This window comes from Acartia tonsa, chromosome 12 (genome assembly GCF_053477335.1).
Source record: "Acartia tonsa isolate MP-2025a chromosome 12, ASM5347733v1, whole genome shotgun sequence".
In the NCBI taxonomy this organism is placed as follows: Eukaryota; Metazoa; Arthropoda; class Copepoda; order Calanoida; family Acartiidae; genus Acartia; species Acartia tonsa.
This window is the reverse complement of record NC_137271.1, coordinates 41039571-41054649: the sequence shown is the minus strand read 5'-3', so window position 1 is coordinate 41054649 and position 15079 is coordinate 41039571. Positions and strand designations below refer to the sequence as shown.

General features: G+C 31.6%; 2 protein-coding genes and 1 pseudogene across 2 annotated transcripts; all 3 read right to left on the bottom strand.

Moving 5' to 3' along the window:
* Positions 1 to 2330: 2330 nt before the first annotated feature.
* On the bottom strand, positions 2331 to 6868 carry LOC145333159 (uncharacterized). The gene is made up of 6 exons (XM_080178310.1): positions 5728 to 6868; positions 5390 to 5575; positions 4967 to 5172; positions 4434 to 4588; positions 2902 to 4336; positions 2331 to 2689 (listed from the first exon to the last, which is right to left on the bottom strand). Exons 1-5 carry the CDS (start codon positions 5900 to 5902, stop codon positions 3802 to 3804), a joined length of 1257 nt encoding a protein of 418 aa, XP_080034436.1. The 5' UTR covers positions 5903 to 6868; the 3' UTR covers positions 2331 to 2689; positions 2902 to 3801.
* Positions 3070 to 3474, bottom strand: LOC145333345 (deoxyuridine 5'-triphosphate nucleotidohydrolase pseudogene; annotated as a pseudogene).
* A 151-nt stretch (positions 6869 to 7019) lies between the features above and the next one.
* LOC145333160 (uncharacterized) lies at positions 7020 to 11800 on the bottom strand. Its single transcript, XM_080178311.1, has 7 exons — positions 11148 to 11800; positions 10289 to 10356; positions 9979 to 10108; positions 9617 to 9794; positions 9210 to 9452; positions 8742 to 8893; positions 7020 to 8596 (listed from the first exon to the last, which is right to left on the bottom strand). Exons 1-7 carry the CDS (start codon positions 11203 to 11205, stop codon positions 8406 to 8408), a joined length of 1020 nt encoding a protein of 339 aa, XP_080034437.1. The 5' UTR covers positions 11206 to 11800; the 3' UTR covers positions 7020 to 8405.
* Between the last annotated feature and the right edge of the window lie 3279 nt (positions 11801 to 15079).

The following is a 15079-nucleotide window of genomic DNA, read 5'->3' as shown; positions in this document are numbered from 1 at the left end:
ACATCAAAATACTTTTAACTATTGAGAAATAAAAGGACATTCCAAAGATTATTTTTATATACTGTTTAGGGTATAGACTCGTAGAGTGCTGTAAACGCCCTCCTTAAAATTGTAATTAAGAATGCCTGTCTTATCCTTTTACAACCACCTTAAGGGATGCACCCTCTGGCAAAATAATGTGCACGCCAATGTTTTGATCTTCTGGCTTTGACTCTACCTACAGTTGTGATTTTTTTTAATGGTAAAAATAAAAACTGGAGATACTTACAGAGAGCTTTCCCCCAGAAAAAAAAGCCTAAATCATGCCCAATACCAATACAAAGATTTCTTTCTATTCAACCTTTATAATGAGAACCCGATTTGTTAAAATAACCAAAACTTGTTTAAATTAAAAAAAAACAAATTTTACCCAAAGTCCAAGATATCAAAGGATTGTCTTTTAATTATATATAAGTTGCTAATAACTTTCCCAGAGATTTTTTTCTGTAGCTTAAGATTTTGATAACTTCTAAAACGATTGTGTTCTCAATTATATAAAAGCTTCTTATGGGTTCCTGGATGGTTTTAGGCTATTTAATTTTTATATATAATTTTAGTTTTGAGCAATTTTTTTATTTTACTTACTCCTTTCAATACAGAGATTCTAGATGCTAGGAGCGCAGCTGCTATTTAATCTGTTATAGTAGATGTTAATAAACTTAAATTGCAGACTATCCTTTGACCTGTTGTAATAACAACAGGATACCCAATAGTTATAATTATTTTGTTTCCTCAAAGTTTGAAATGTAAGCATATAATTTTAACATCCTTTTTCTCACTCTCTATCTCTCGCCTCCACAACTATTCAGGGATAAAAGAATAGAAAAATTAAACAAAATAGATTTTAAAAAAGACATTAAATAAAAAAAAACTTCAACTTATTTTTTAATTACAAAAGATAACTTTCTAACCTAAACTAACAAAAATGAAACAATACATTTTTTCACAAAGATTGTTTGTGGTCCATATGCGAAATAATTTGACTTTCTTGTATGGTTATTAATTTAAAAATGGAACAATAAATTTACAAAATCAGTTAAAAAGATATTTAAAAATTGTCATATGCATCGGTTTATTGACAAAATATGTCAAAATATTAATAGTTGTTCATCGCATCGTAGTTTAGACATCTCTTAGACATCTTGTTAGCCCTTATGGGGTATTAAATTTATGGTTTTATGTTAATTTTCGTGGGAAATTGTGTTTAATACGATACTATACAAAATTTTAAAGTCTGGCTAAGAACCGGTTCTAACCAAGCTGATATTTAACAATTTTTAGACGATACTGGAAAATCATTTTATGATTTCATTTCTTCTATTTACCTATTCCTTTTTCCCCTGTAGATTCCCGGCCCTCCTTTTCCCGGCTCAAAAACATTCCTTAATCCCCTGACCCTCCTACATCCCAAGCAAACCACCCCCCCTCCTCTGAAAAAGTATAATTTTGACCTCCCATGTCAATTATTTGGCCTATAATCTGTGCACCATTAACAATTTCTCATGGCGCGTATTTTCCTCCCAGAAGATTTTGGATGCTTTCGTGGGAGGTTGTTTGCTTACCTTGCCTGGGGCAGATTCTCTCATAGTTGAAAACAAAGTTTTGGGAATGCTTAATTTTTGTATGGTTAGGGTAGCAAAGTGGTCTACAGGGAACTCCCTACAATAATAGAGCACTGCTAGGTTAGATACGCCGCATGGCTAGAAACTTATTATAGAAAAACAAGAGGGTTGGGTTTCGTTGGTCTTACTACTTACTTTTTAACAAATGTTCCTTTTTGACAACAACAATCTAAAGTTTTTTATCTCCGGATGTTTTAAGGTATTTTAGGGGGTGATAATCAATCCAAATTTTTGGGTTAATTAAGATCAATCTAATTTTTTTTTTTTTTTGGGGGGGGGTATTGGGGTTATCATGTTTAATGCCAGGCAATAGAAATAGAAGAGTAGAAGAATATTCTGAACCCTTTTTTCGTCAAATCTAAGAGTTCCTGGCTTCGCTTTGAGATTGGGACCCAGCTCCGCCAGGAACAGATTATCCTGCTTCAACGCAATCATCCCTTCAGAGCAGGACACTGCTAATCAAAACTTAATTTCTAACTTATTCTACATCGATAGATAAACTATTTGCCTATTAGGTAGCACCGATCAAAACTCTGAAGCATAGCAAAGCGTTGCACTGCATATTGGCGATTGTATTAGCTGTGTGTAATCGTGTCGTTATTAGGATTTAGTAAAGATTTATATTTCTAAAAAATTGTTTTATCTGAAATCATTAGTGAAACATATTAATTCGTGAGATGAATGTTTATTATTTTAACAGTTAATGTAACAATTCATAATATATTACATTTACAAATTAATTCCATCATTTTTACATATTTCTCGAAATTTGAAGATCTCCTGATGGTTACGTTTTAATATCTCAATAACGTAAGACCGATTCATCCCCACCGTTGGTACATGGATGTGTATGTCCCACATTATCTTTGTGATAGTATCCATCTTTTGTCTCCATTGTTGAAATTGTAGTTGTCCCATATCATCCTCATTGTCATAATGTTTGAAGAACTTAGTCTCCATCGCCGCCATGGTGCGTCTTTGTACTCTCCATATTTCCAAGTATAACGGCAACCTGGTTTCATCCAGTTCTAAAGTATAATGAATGTTAATTCAGTTTAATATTCCACAATTTTTTAGAAATATTAGTCTCTCAAAAGTTTAATATTACTTTTATTGCAATTAATAAATTCTTGATCTTTATATTGATATTCTTATTTTATCAGAAAGTTATTTATTCGAAAGACCTTTATTCTATGTCAGTATTAAGTCTGTCCACATATATTATGTATTTATTTTTTACCTATGTTTTCGTCCAAGTCTTCCTCATCCAAAGATATATTCTGCAACATCTCAACACATTGTTCCGAAACCATTTTTAGTCTGAAATGGATATAGGCCATTTAATATGTTGATATTATAAGTTTACACATATTTTTTACAGTTTTAAAAGAGTATCACAATATTTTAATTAGTTTCCAGTTGAGCCAAATCCACCATTTCCTCTCAGTGTGATCCCCAACTCTTGTGTGACCTCCAGATCAGGTATCGCTATACGCTCAAATACAATTTGGCATATCCTCATATTTTTATTTATTATAAAAGGATCATTCCCATTATTTATGACCAAAATTCCTATATTTCCTCTGAAGTCGGGATCAATTATTCCCTGGAAGACATCTATAGCATTAAGATATGCGAATCCTGACCTCGGGGCTATCCTCCCATACATTCCTGGTGGAATCTCCATCATTAAGTCAGTCCATACCATTTCCCTACATCCGGGTTGGATTGTTACATCCCTGGCTGAGTACACATCATATCCCGCCGCCATGGAGGATGCTCTCTTTGGACATTTCGCATCCGTTGATAACATTTTAATCTTAACGATTTCAGTCATTTTTTATTCTGAAAGTAGAATAAATGTGTTTTATTTGAAATTTCTTTTCGTGTTTTAATAAATAAAGCATGAATATTTTTTGTTGCTTCTAAAATATTAATTTTTATTTTGTGAGTTTTAGTATTGTGAAGAAATGAAAAGACTTTATTATCATGCTTTATCTATTAAATTGCACTGGAAATTCCAAATAAAGTTTTACAATTAATATTCATATATATTATATAAAATCTCATATAAAATCCATTTATAAAATATGTTTAAAATGATTTTTAAAATATTTTGCTTGAGTTCGTAAATTTGTTTTTAAATTTCAAATTGAGCGTCAGAAATCTTAGGAATGTTACGGGCTAGATTAAGCCTATACTGATCTGTCCCCCTCAAGTAATACAGGGGTGTCTGGAGGCCACGCCATCTGCCATGGATCATGGTGGCCTCCAGGGAGTTACCGTTTTCAATGTAAGCGGTAACTCCCCCCGCCTTGAAGGAGTTCTCAGTATAGGCTTTTCTAATGCCATACTTTGCTAGAATCTCCTTCATGCCATTCATGGCAGCTCCATAGCTTAAAGACTTATGATACTTGGGTTTTATTATCCCATTACAATTATAGACCATAAAATTTAAATATTTCATTCTACTGCCTTGAGGACCAAAATTAAAGTGAAATTGTTGTGCATACAATCTATATAAAGTTACAGGGCAAAACTTTCCCCCTACTAGGGGCAAATAGGACTTTGTGCCTTGATAGAACTGGTCCTGTTTTGTACGGACAAAATTAATTCGGATATGATCTCCTCTGTCTTCAATATCGGCTTCTGTGAGAAGACTGTAATCGGAATATCTAATAAAATATTTTATTATTTTCCTAATGTCTTAAGATAATGTTAATTTGTTCCGTTTTATAAGTCAATCCTTAATCTATCTAATTTTTTATTCACCTGCTCCATGTGAAGAAGTATGTCACAATCCTCAACAATGCCCGAAACTCCGTTGGGGAAGGATTCTGTCCTCTCGCTTTTGGTTCCCACACAATTGCATTGATTAAAGTCCTCAATTCAGGTTCTCCGAAAGGAACACATTTCTTCGGTGGAGGCTGAATTAATTTAATATTGTTAATCATATGTTATTTAATGTCTAGTTAGGACATGATTGAGTACGATATATCTATTGGCATAAAACACAAGAGAATAATCAGAATAATTAAACGTCTAGTTAGAACATGATTAAGTATGAATTATTTACCGGCATAAAATACCAGAAAATAGAGTTATTCAAATATCTAGTTAGAACACGATTAAGTCCGATATATTTATCGGCATAAAACACAAGAGAATAATAAGAATAATTAAACGTCTAGTTAGAACACGATTAAGTGTGAATTATCAGTCGGCATAAAACACAAAACAATAGAGATATTCAAATGTTTAGTTATTATATTCGTAAAATTAAGTTATTAATTTTAATATCTTACTTTTTTAGCGGCCAACTTGCGCATCATGGCAGAGCACCCAGCCGAAATTGTAGGAGGTATTTGACTCTCAGATCTCCCTAGTGACGTCTCCAGGCTCGCCAAGGCTGGCTTCATCTTCTTGAACCAGGAGAAGCCCTTCTCCTGTAACACTGACCATCCCAGGAATTGTAGTGCTGCTCGACTCGAGAACAGTGGGTATTCAAAGTCTAAAATACGTAGATTTTAACATCCATTCATATAAGTTAATTTCTTGAATGTCTTATTATATTACCGAATTAAGATCTTTAAAGTAGTTTTTTATCGTTCGTTAAATAAAACCCTTTAATCCTATTTTATCTACTCAAAATAAATCCTACATTTAGATTTGAATTTCATGCATTTATCTGTGTTTTATCTAGCTTATTAATGAATTCTAAATCTTACCATTCGCGTGGCAAAATATCCTAAACGGTCCAAGAATCCAATCATAGGCCAGATGAGTTGATTGTGCCAGGTGTCCTGAGAAGATTGTGCGGAAGGCGTCATAATATTGTGGTCTGTCCTCTATTATTTCTCCAACACCCTCTATCTGTGATACGTCAATCCCATGTGGCTGGAATCTACGAGCTCCTATAATATTTAAGTATCAGACTCATTTATTATGTACCGTTTTAATATTTACTGAAATCCCTCATAATTTTATTTATTCATATATTTTGCTATCTTATCTATCCATTTAAGATCTTCTATTTATCATATTTTCCTCTCTATCATATTTTTACCTATTAGGGTACCGACTCCATTTTCCGCTGCTTGGAGCTGCAGATCCTCCATTCCCTCTCTTAGATCATCCTGAGTCTCAATTTCCACCTCATTTTCCACCGTTAGAATCAGTCGTTCTGACATTTTACTATTTGAAAATAAATAAAGATTATATAAAAACTGTGTGAATAGCATTAACTGTTTGAATATTCATATATATATAACTAGGTTATATTGTATAGACTAGGCTCATATTCATACATTTAACAAATAACAATATTTTATCATCTTATTAACTATAATCACTATTATCATTGATTATAGTTGATATTATTTTTATATATTATAAATATTTATAATGAGAATTTATTATTTTATCAACTAAAATCTGGTTATTATAATTTTGATCATAGTTATTAATGATGCATTAGACAAGCAATGAATTTCATAGATTTTTTGAAAATATTATCAACTTCCAAATTGTGATATAAAACAGGTTTACAATCAAAAATATATATTGCTCTAATGAGCTCGTGGTAAGATTTTCCATTGTGTAACAACGGCCACCAAGAAGCCGATGTCCACATAGGACATACCAAAATGAATAACGGCCCCACTGTGGATTCTATTTTCCTTATAGTACGTCCAATTTTTGCTACTGGAGGGCATAAGTAGTAAATTTCACTTTCATTAGGGGTATGAGAAAAGAAGTCTATGGCTAAATTATCATTATCTAAGAATTTGGAAATATATTTTGTACAAATTCTGTTTGAATGATTTGCAAATCCATCCACAGTGGGTTCACAATTGAAATATAAGAAAATAGAATTAATCATAAAACGGGGTATACCCCATAAATCGGTATCAGAGGAGAACCTAGAACCCTCATCTGCCAATAACATACGGCAATGTGACCTACGGGTCCAAATTGGGATGACCGTTATGCCCAGTTGAATCTCCATTTGCTTAACCTTAATTAAACTCTGTTGTGTATTATAGTTTTTACTGCCATGATGGAGAAAATAATAACATAATTGGGAATCTGTTTCCCAGTAAATAATGGGGAACTGAAATTTCCTATCTATTGAAATATTATACTGTAAAAAACTCACTAGAGCTAAAAGCTCTCTATGACCTGAGCTTAATTGTTGTTCATTACTATCAAATTCATAGTTTTGTAACTCTACAATTTCCCCATGAAAAAGGGAAAATGCCCTTTTGTCAGAAGCATCTGTCAATAACAGGTTAGGAATAGGTATAGCTGTGTCCTTAATATTATTAACCATTTTTATAACTTCTTGCTGTGTCACTGTCATAGCTCCTATACGGGCATTACTTATAGCTTTACCATTAAATTTGTCCAAGTTATGGAGAAAAAACTCCATCTCAGGTATTCCCCTAACAAAAGTCACTTTAGTGTTCCAGCCATATAAAATCACTTGACGACCTAACTCATTGTAGGTATTACGAGGGATTACCGCCACGATGGCACCATGTGATTTCTTAAGGCTTTGAATTTTACCTAGCACACTAGCAGCCATTTTAGCTGGAATAGAGCCTTCATGATTGTGTTCAGCCAACATATTTCTCAATGAATTTAGATATTTAGTTTGTTTATCACTCGATGTGAAATACTGCATTCTAATAGAATCGGATATAAATCCTTGGTAAACTATACTTTGTGAAGCTATCAAATGTGATTTTTTGTAGGAAATATTCCAGCCTGCCTGATTGAACAATCTTATCACTATCCTTAATTTCTGCTCGCATTCTACTTTGAACTTTGCAATTACTCTGCCATCGTCTAAATTTTTTGCGAAATTTAATTTCCAATAATAAATTATGTAATTTAATATATATTGATATGATATTACTATAACTTCAAAACAATTTTTTGGAATATTAAATTTCTCCCTACCTATGTATATACTAAAAATGATGCCCAAAATGTGTATAAGAGATTTAATTGGCTTTGTTAACTTATTAATCACTTCAGTAGCTATGCTTATGCCATAGCACATAACGAGAAAGACATAGAATTTCTCTATGCCTTTCTCGTCAATGATTTTAAAAGAGAAATATTTACGATAGTTAGGGTGCAGTCTCACATGAAAATAACAATTCGCCAAATCAAAACTAGTGAAAAAACAATCTTTAAATATTTGATGTTCTGTTTCACTAAGAGTCTCTAGTTTTGATTTTGGCGAATTGATATGTTGATTGATACATCTAAAATTTTCAGATCTTTATTAAAATGTCATAAAAGTTTTAATTTTACCCAAGTTATTTTGTTAATTAAGCTCCTTATTGAAATTATTGCCATAAATATTTACAATTTTTAAAGATCTGTGCCTGCTAACGTCTATACAAGGACGTTTCTTCTTAATATTATTGAAATCATCCTTCTCTACTGAGACTGATAATGGATTTACAAACAATGGTTTGTTCTCCAATTCTATGACTGCCCCTTCATTCTGCCATTTTTTAACAGTCTCCCTCAAATCTGTCATGTGCTCACGGGCACTTTTATTATTTTCTTCTTCATAAGAAGAAGGAGGGTTTTTAACAAAATCTAGTTTTAAGCCATCTCTTAGTAACTCCATAACCCATTGATCTTAAAATATTTTTTATGATTTTTATGTTGTAAATTTAATTACTAATATTAAACTATCTTAAGTTAATCTATTTACTTCAAATATTAACATAAAACCATAAAATCCTGGCCTGGTTGCAGTATATCATGCATAAAGTGAATGCTCGCATTTGAATGTATGGAAAATGGCTCCTCCGGCAAAGAATGACCCCTCTCATCAAGAAATTTTTCAAGTTCATCTGCTGTAAGCTTAGGATTTTCCCATCCTAACTTCGTGACGATTTCGATGAACTCATCTAAAAAATTTTAATTTATCTTATCTTAAGTTCAGCAATTTTTATATTAAGATTTATAATATATTTGTAACCTTACTTTTTATTCCATGTTTTGAGATCTTAATTTCTAGACAAACATCTTATTCTATCTATCTATATGACTTACTTCTATTATTGTTTCCAGGATGTAAAGTCAGTGCTGCTACCCGCCCTTGCTGGGCTCTCTGGGCCTCAAACGCTATGATATCCGCATCCTTACAGACATTATCACGATACCAGTGTCCAACAACATTACATCTGGTACACTTACTAGTCATCCTAAATATTTATTCTTGTAGTTAAACTATCATAATGTTTTATTATGAACCTATGTTTATATCCTCTTATTAATCATTTAAAATATTAGTCTTTGTTTTACAAGTTATAGTGTTACGAAGAATTTAACAGATTTTCCCATAAAATATCTTATAATCTTAATTAGTATATAATAAAAAGTAAAGGTTTTCTCTTTAGTCAAATTGTTATCTTAATTCTATGTTCCAAATATAATTCAAAAGATTTATTTAGAATATTCATAATCCTATTTCTTATAGTTGACAAAAATAAAATTTTTTAAAATAATTATTCATCTTACTTTTGTGCTGCAATATTAGTCCTTTGCAGGGTTGTCGTTCCCGACGTACTCGGTAGCGGCTGCGGTTGCACTTGCTGTAGTGCCGAGGCAAGAATTGCTAATAGATCCTGCTGGGGCGGGTTGTTGACCCTTCCATATCCACGACCTCTATATCCAGAATAACCAGGGTTGTATCGGCCCCGGTTGATATATCCGCCTCTCTGGGCTCCGCCCCGGGCCTTCATCTTATGGTTCTGTAACGTCCTAAATATTTTAGGTTTATATTATTCAATATTCTATTTTATGCATGTAGCATCTATCTTTCTAATTTCTATGTAACTAACCTCAATGACATTTTCTATTCTTATTTTCATCTTTCCTTTTAAATATTGGTCAAATATCTATCCATTTATTATTCAAATTATTACCTAGTCAATTTAGATCCAAGCATACTAAACGTAGTATGATCATTCTGGACCAGATGGCGCACTTGTGGACCAAATTGAAATTCTGCCAAGGCCAGACGGTATTGGTCTCGTGTTTGTAACACAAGACCTCTTACCGCCTGCCGTTGTGACTCCTTGGCAGCCTTCGTAGCATCATCATCTAAATATTAATATTATCAATATTAATTTTAATTCATTTAATCCGTTAATCGTTTATTATAAAGATCATCATAATTCTATATTATCATTCATATTAACTTTGTGTTTTTTAACTCATTTATTCGAGTATAATCGTCTATCTTTAATAATATATTTTAATATTACATTTTTCAAGTTCAACATACCTGTTGCTATCTCTTTAGGTTGTCCTAGCAACGTCATCTCTGCTTGTATCAAAAAATTAGCCGACGCGACTAATTTTTGACGGTCACTCGTCATCGAATAGGCATTACATATCGTAGCCTCACTAACAATCTAAATTAGAAAACTTATCAATTTTATAGTTTCCTTTATATCTATTTATCTCTAAAACAACTTAGTCTATAAGTCTTTTATGTTATTTCTTATCATTTTACTTTTATCAATATTCATATCAATTTTCCAGTCATTTTAATTTCATTCTATCTTTTTTCATCTAATCTATCTTTTACATACCTTTTCTTTTCTAGTTTGAAATGCCTCCTCTGAGAGTTTTTCAATGACAAACCGATCAGTTATGGTATCTAAAAAATTTGAACCATGTTATTTTTAATTGAAAAGTCTTTCAATTTTCATCTCTAACAATTCAACGGTTTTTATATAATCTTTACGGGACTTTTATACCCTTTTCTAATCATATATAAGGAATTACATTTCCATTCTATTATATTTTCCATTTATGAAGCTTAATATTCATATTATCATGAAATTTTCTTTATTGAGGGACTTGATACCCACATTCTTTAAATATTAAGTTATGAAATCTAGTAGTATAGAATAGAAGCTACTTTCAGTGTGATTGCAATTCTTGTTTTTTACTCCCGGGTGGGGGGGTGGGCAATTTTAGTCCTTTATTTGGCAGAGCCTACGCCGAATAGAATTGATCTATGCTAATCACTACTAGAAGTAGCCGCCATCTTGCCGTACCTCATGTACGACAGCTGACAACCCGTCAGGGTTGCCAACATTTCTAAAACAGAGTGACCAAAAATTTTTTGAAATAAATTTTTTGATCAGCAGCGTGGCTGCTGATTTGTAATGCTCGCAGTTTACACAGGAAGATCAGTTCCTGGCTTCGCTTTGAGATTGGGACCCAGCTCCGCCAGGAACAGATTATCCTGCTTCAACGCAATCATCCCTTCAGAGCAGGACACTGCTAATCAAAACTTAATTTCTAACTTATTCTACATCGATAGATAAACTATTTGCCTATTAGGTAGCACCGATCAAAACTCTGAAGCATAGCAAAGCTAAGCTGTTCCAAAAAGAAAACTAAATTGACGATTGATGCTACCCATAGGCTATGTATTTTTACCTTTCTCATGATCATTCTCATCAGCTTTCTTACTGTTTGGCTCCGTGTTATCCCCCATTTTCCGATCGTTAAGATCAAATTTTGAAAGAAAATAGTTGCATTAAAGTTTTTGTAATGGAAAATTCTTTACTATTGGTAAAAGGAAATAACAAACATAAAATATTTCTGGTTCAACAATTCTTTAAACAATTCATTCATAATTCAATTAAATGACTCTTCGATAATATAGGTTAGTTGATAATTTAACTGATCAACATAATGATTTATATATTGCATTTTCCTCTTAAAACGAGTATAATTTGACCCATCATTGGGCTGACAATTGTCTAGTTCATAACAAAGAAAATTGAAAGATTTAATCATCTTTCCCAACATATCTTTGGTATCAATGTGATTCACTAAATCTGGATCACTAGCCAAGTCGTAGTGGCTTTTAAGGACCACTTTTAGAACACACATTCTGTCCGTGCATGCTCTATATTTACTAATCATTAATTGCCTACGTAATTCAGTCATTCTATAGGTCTTATTCTGAAATTGTTTTAGAATTTTAGTAGTTTTCTTATCAAAATATGAAAAATCAGACTTTTATACTATAAAATTATCAAAATATTAAATCTTTATATCACAAATTATAACATATCGTTAAAATATCTTCGAATCAGTCAACTTTTTATCAAAACGATAATTATCAAAATTACTAAATCTTTATATTACAGAATTAAAAAATATCTCAGAATCAGTCAACTTTTATCAAAATTTCCTAAAGAATTATAGAGATTCATATTATTTTTCAAAATGTTAAACTATTTTATAAGAAAGAAATTGTTTCCTGATTATCGGATTAATCATTTGAAATTTGAAATTATTTTTATTAAAGTTTTCTTTTATGAATCATACTTGTAAAGTCAAAATATCTATTGTTTGAAAATTTTAATTTTGCTTTTAATTTTTAGTCTAAAGTTACCATTTATTTTTAAAAAACCGAGTATACTTGAATCTTAATTATAGAAAAATATTTACACCTTACAAACATATTAATGAACATAATCATGATAGAAACATTATTTAAAATTGAATCCTTTACATAAATAATTAATATATCTCAAATATCGATATTCTTATATGACCGTTCATGTGTTATTTGACATTAAAACTTATTATTAAGTACCTAGTATGAATTTTGAAATTATTTGAATATATCTTAATTATTTATGTATTCATACATAATTTAAACTTTACACAACTATTATTGACTTAAATAAAATGATCAAATACAGAGTCTACAACCTTTTCCATTGCCCTAACTCTTCTCCAAATTTCCTGGAGGAACACTTTACAGCGTATCGCCCCTTCTTTGATGTGAGGTTTGAAAAAATTTACCGAATTACTCAGTATTCTGAGATCTTCCAAATAACATGGAATTAAATAGGCAAGATCAGATTCTACGTGAACTGCCCCTTTATGAAAGTCCAATAACACATATCTAAAACCGCGGAGTTTCATCTTAATGAAAAACCACTCCCTCATTAACTTTTCGTACTGAAACCTACGCATCTTATTCTAACTTAACTTATCTGAAATTGTTATATCATTTTAATAACAAGACCTATTTTATTCAGAAAATTTTTTACATTATATTAGTTAATTTATAAGTTCATTGATATTTTGTTTCACTTCAGCTTCAAAATCCACTAAATCACCCCAGAATTCACCAAAAAATGTTTTATAAACAATATAAGAATCCCAAGGTCCCGGTGTAAGCCTTTCAAATCTGAAGCAAAGCTCATCGGCACGTGGAAAAAGTGTCTGGAGAATAAATTGTGCGTCGTATTTGGCGCCTACCGCAAAATGGTAGTGGCCAATCAAATCCCTTATCACGTGAAATAACTTTTTGTCAATAAATTGACGCATGACGTTGAGCTCTGCTCCCTCAATGGGAGTCATAATCAAAATTTAAATATGTATCTGAAATTATTTATAATATTTAACAAAATTTAAAAAATTTTAATAAATTTTACCTATATACCATTCTTTTATATCACTAATATTTATCGGCACAGCTCAATTTTAATTTTAGTCCTTTATTTGGCAGAGCCTACGCCGAATAGAATTGATCTATGCTAATCACTACTAGAAGTAGCCGCCATCTTGCCGTACCTCATGTACGACAGCTGACAACCCGTCAGGGTTGCCAACATTTCTAAAACAGAGTGACCAAAAATTTTTTGAAATAAATTTTTTGATCAGCAGCGTGGCTGCTGATTTGTAATGCTCGCAGTTTACACAGGAAGATCAGAGAACATTCCTAGCAGACAAAAGTATTGTTTACTTTCGACTCAAGCTGATGTGGATTCTTAAAAAATGATAGACTCGCTATTCGATAGTGAGGCAAAATTATTTTTGTGAAAAATCATCCAAAAGCACATTAAAAATCTACAAAAAATTAAACAAAATCATATGTTAATAACCCTCTTAAGATTTTATTTCATTTTTGTAAATTTTTTTATTCGATTTTGGAGGATTTTTCACAAAAATAATTTTGCCTCACCAGCGAGTTGCTAGCCTAACTTTTTTTTTAAGAATCCAACTTTGTTTCAAGCTTTCAAATTGTAAACGAAATTTTTGGGCAATTAATTCTGATACCGCAAAGCTTTCTACTAAGAAAATATACTGTTAACAGCTGACTTTTATGTATGTATGAAATGAAAAAAAACATGCCTTCGTAGGAAAATGTGTACATAATTTCAACCAATGAGATCCAATGTAAATTCCAATGCGATTCTCCTATTGGCTCAATCAGACATTCCCTCTCTTTCTTAGTACCTTTATTTGCCAGGCATCTAAAGCTATAAGACAATGTCCGATAGATTTATGTACATCACCAATGATGATACACAAAATTACCCCTTCTATAAATTACAGTTACTAGTTGAAACGTTTGAATACTGAATGAACCCACTAATCAATATTAAATACCAAAGTTGTTAAGCCAACGAATAGGAAAACGTTGGAGAATAGCCCAATCCCCCTTCTTCCCTAAGCTTAATGTGCATATGCGTGCTCGATTAAAAGCATCCATGCATACAATAATTGTTTAACAAGGCAGTTATAATCCATACCAAACACAAATTAAACATAAAAAGTCTATATCAAGGTAATTTTTTTTTGGAAGGAGCTTAGAAAGATATTTCCAGTATGGATTCTCAGCCATACTGAAAAATCATGTATAGCTTCGAATTGAATACACTATTCCACGAATATTAAAATAAAATTAGAAAATTAATACCAATTTTGTTAGCACGGGCCTTTGGCCCCTCGGGGCTAACGAAACTGCTTTTAATTCTATAAACTTTTATTTTATAATTCGTCGAAAAGCTGTCTATAATACGATACCATAAATAACTTTTCTTTAATGTTTTTCCTTCTAAACTATGACACTTAATTCATTATACAATTTGAATGGTTCATGTTTACAAAAAAAACGATTTTTGCTAAAAGTTTGATATTTGCGACAACATTATGGCCAATATTTCCAATTATCACATACATACAATGTCTTACGTTCATGTAACAACAAAAAACATCAAATTTGACAGGAGAGAAAAGTAACGGGATGATATGTGTTTGTACATTAGGATCTCGATTACCGGATATCCTTAACTGATATTAATATTAGATTGACATTTTTTTGCTTATTTTTTGCAATACATGCAACACGCAAATTTGTTTAATCTTTTCTAACATCATTGTTTTATTACCAAATTGCTCCTTCCAAAAAATATTTTAGTATCTTTTTTTAAATTTATATATTACACAAAGTTGACTCGCCATTAAACATCTGCATATATGATTGAGGGAGGGAGAGAAAAATGACGGTTTAACTCTTAAAAAAAGAATTCTGTCCCCAATATATACTCTACATATTTTAC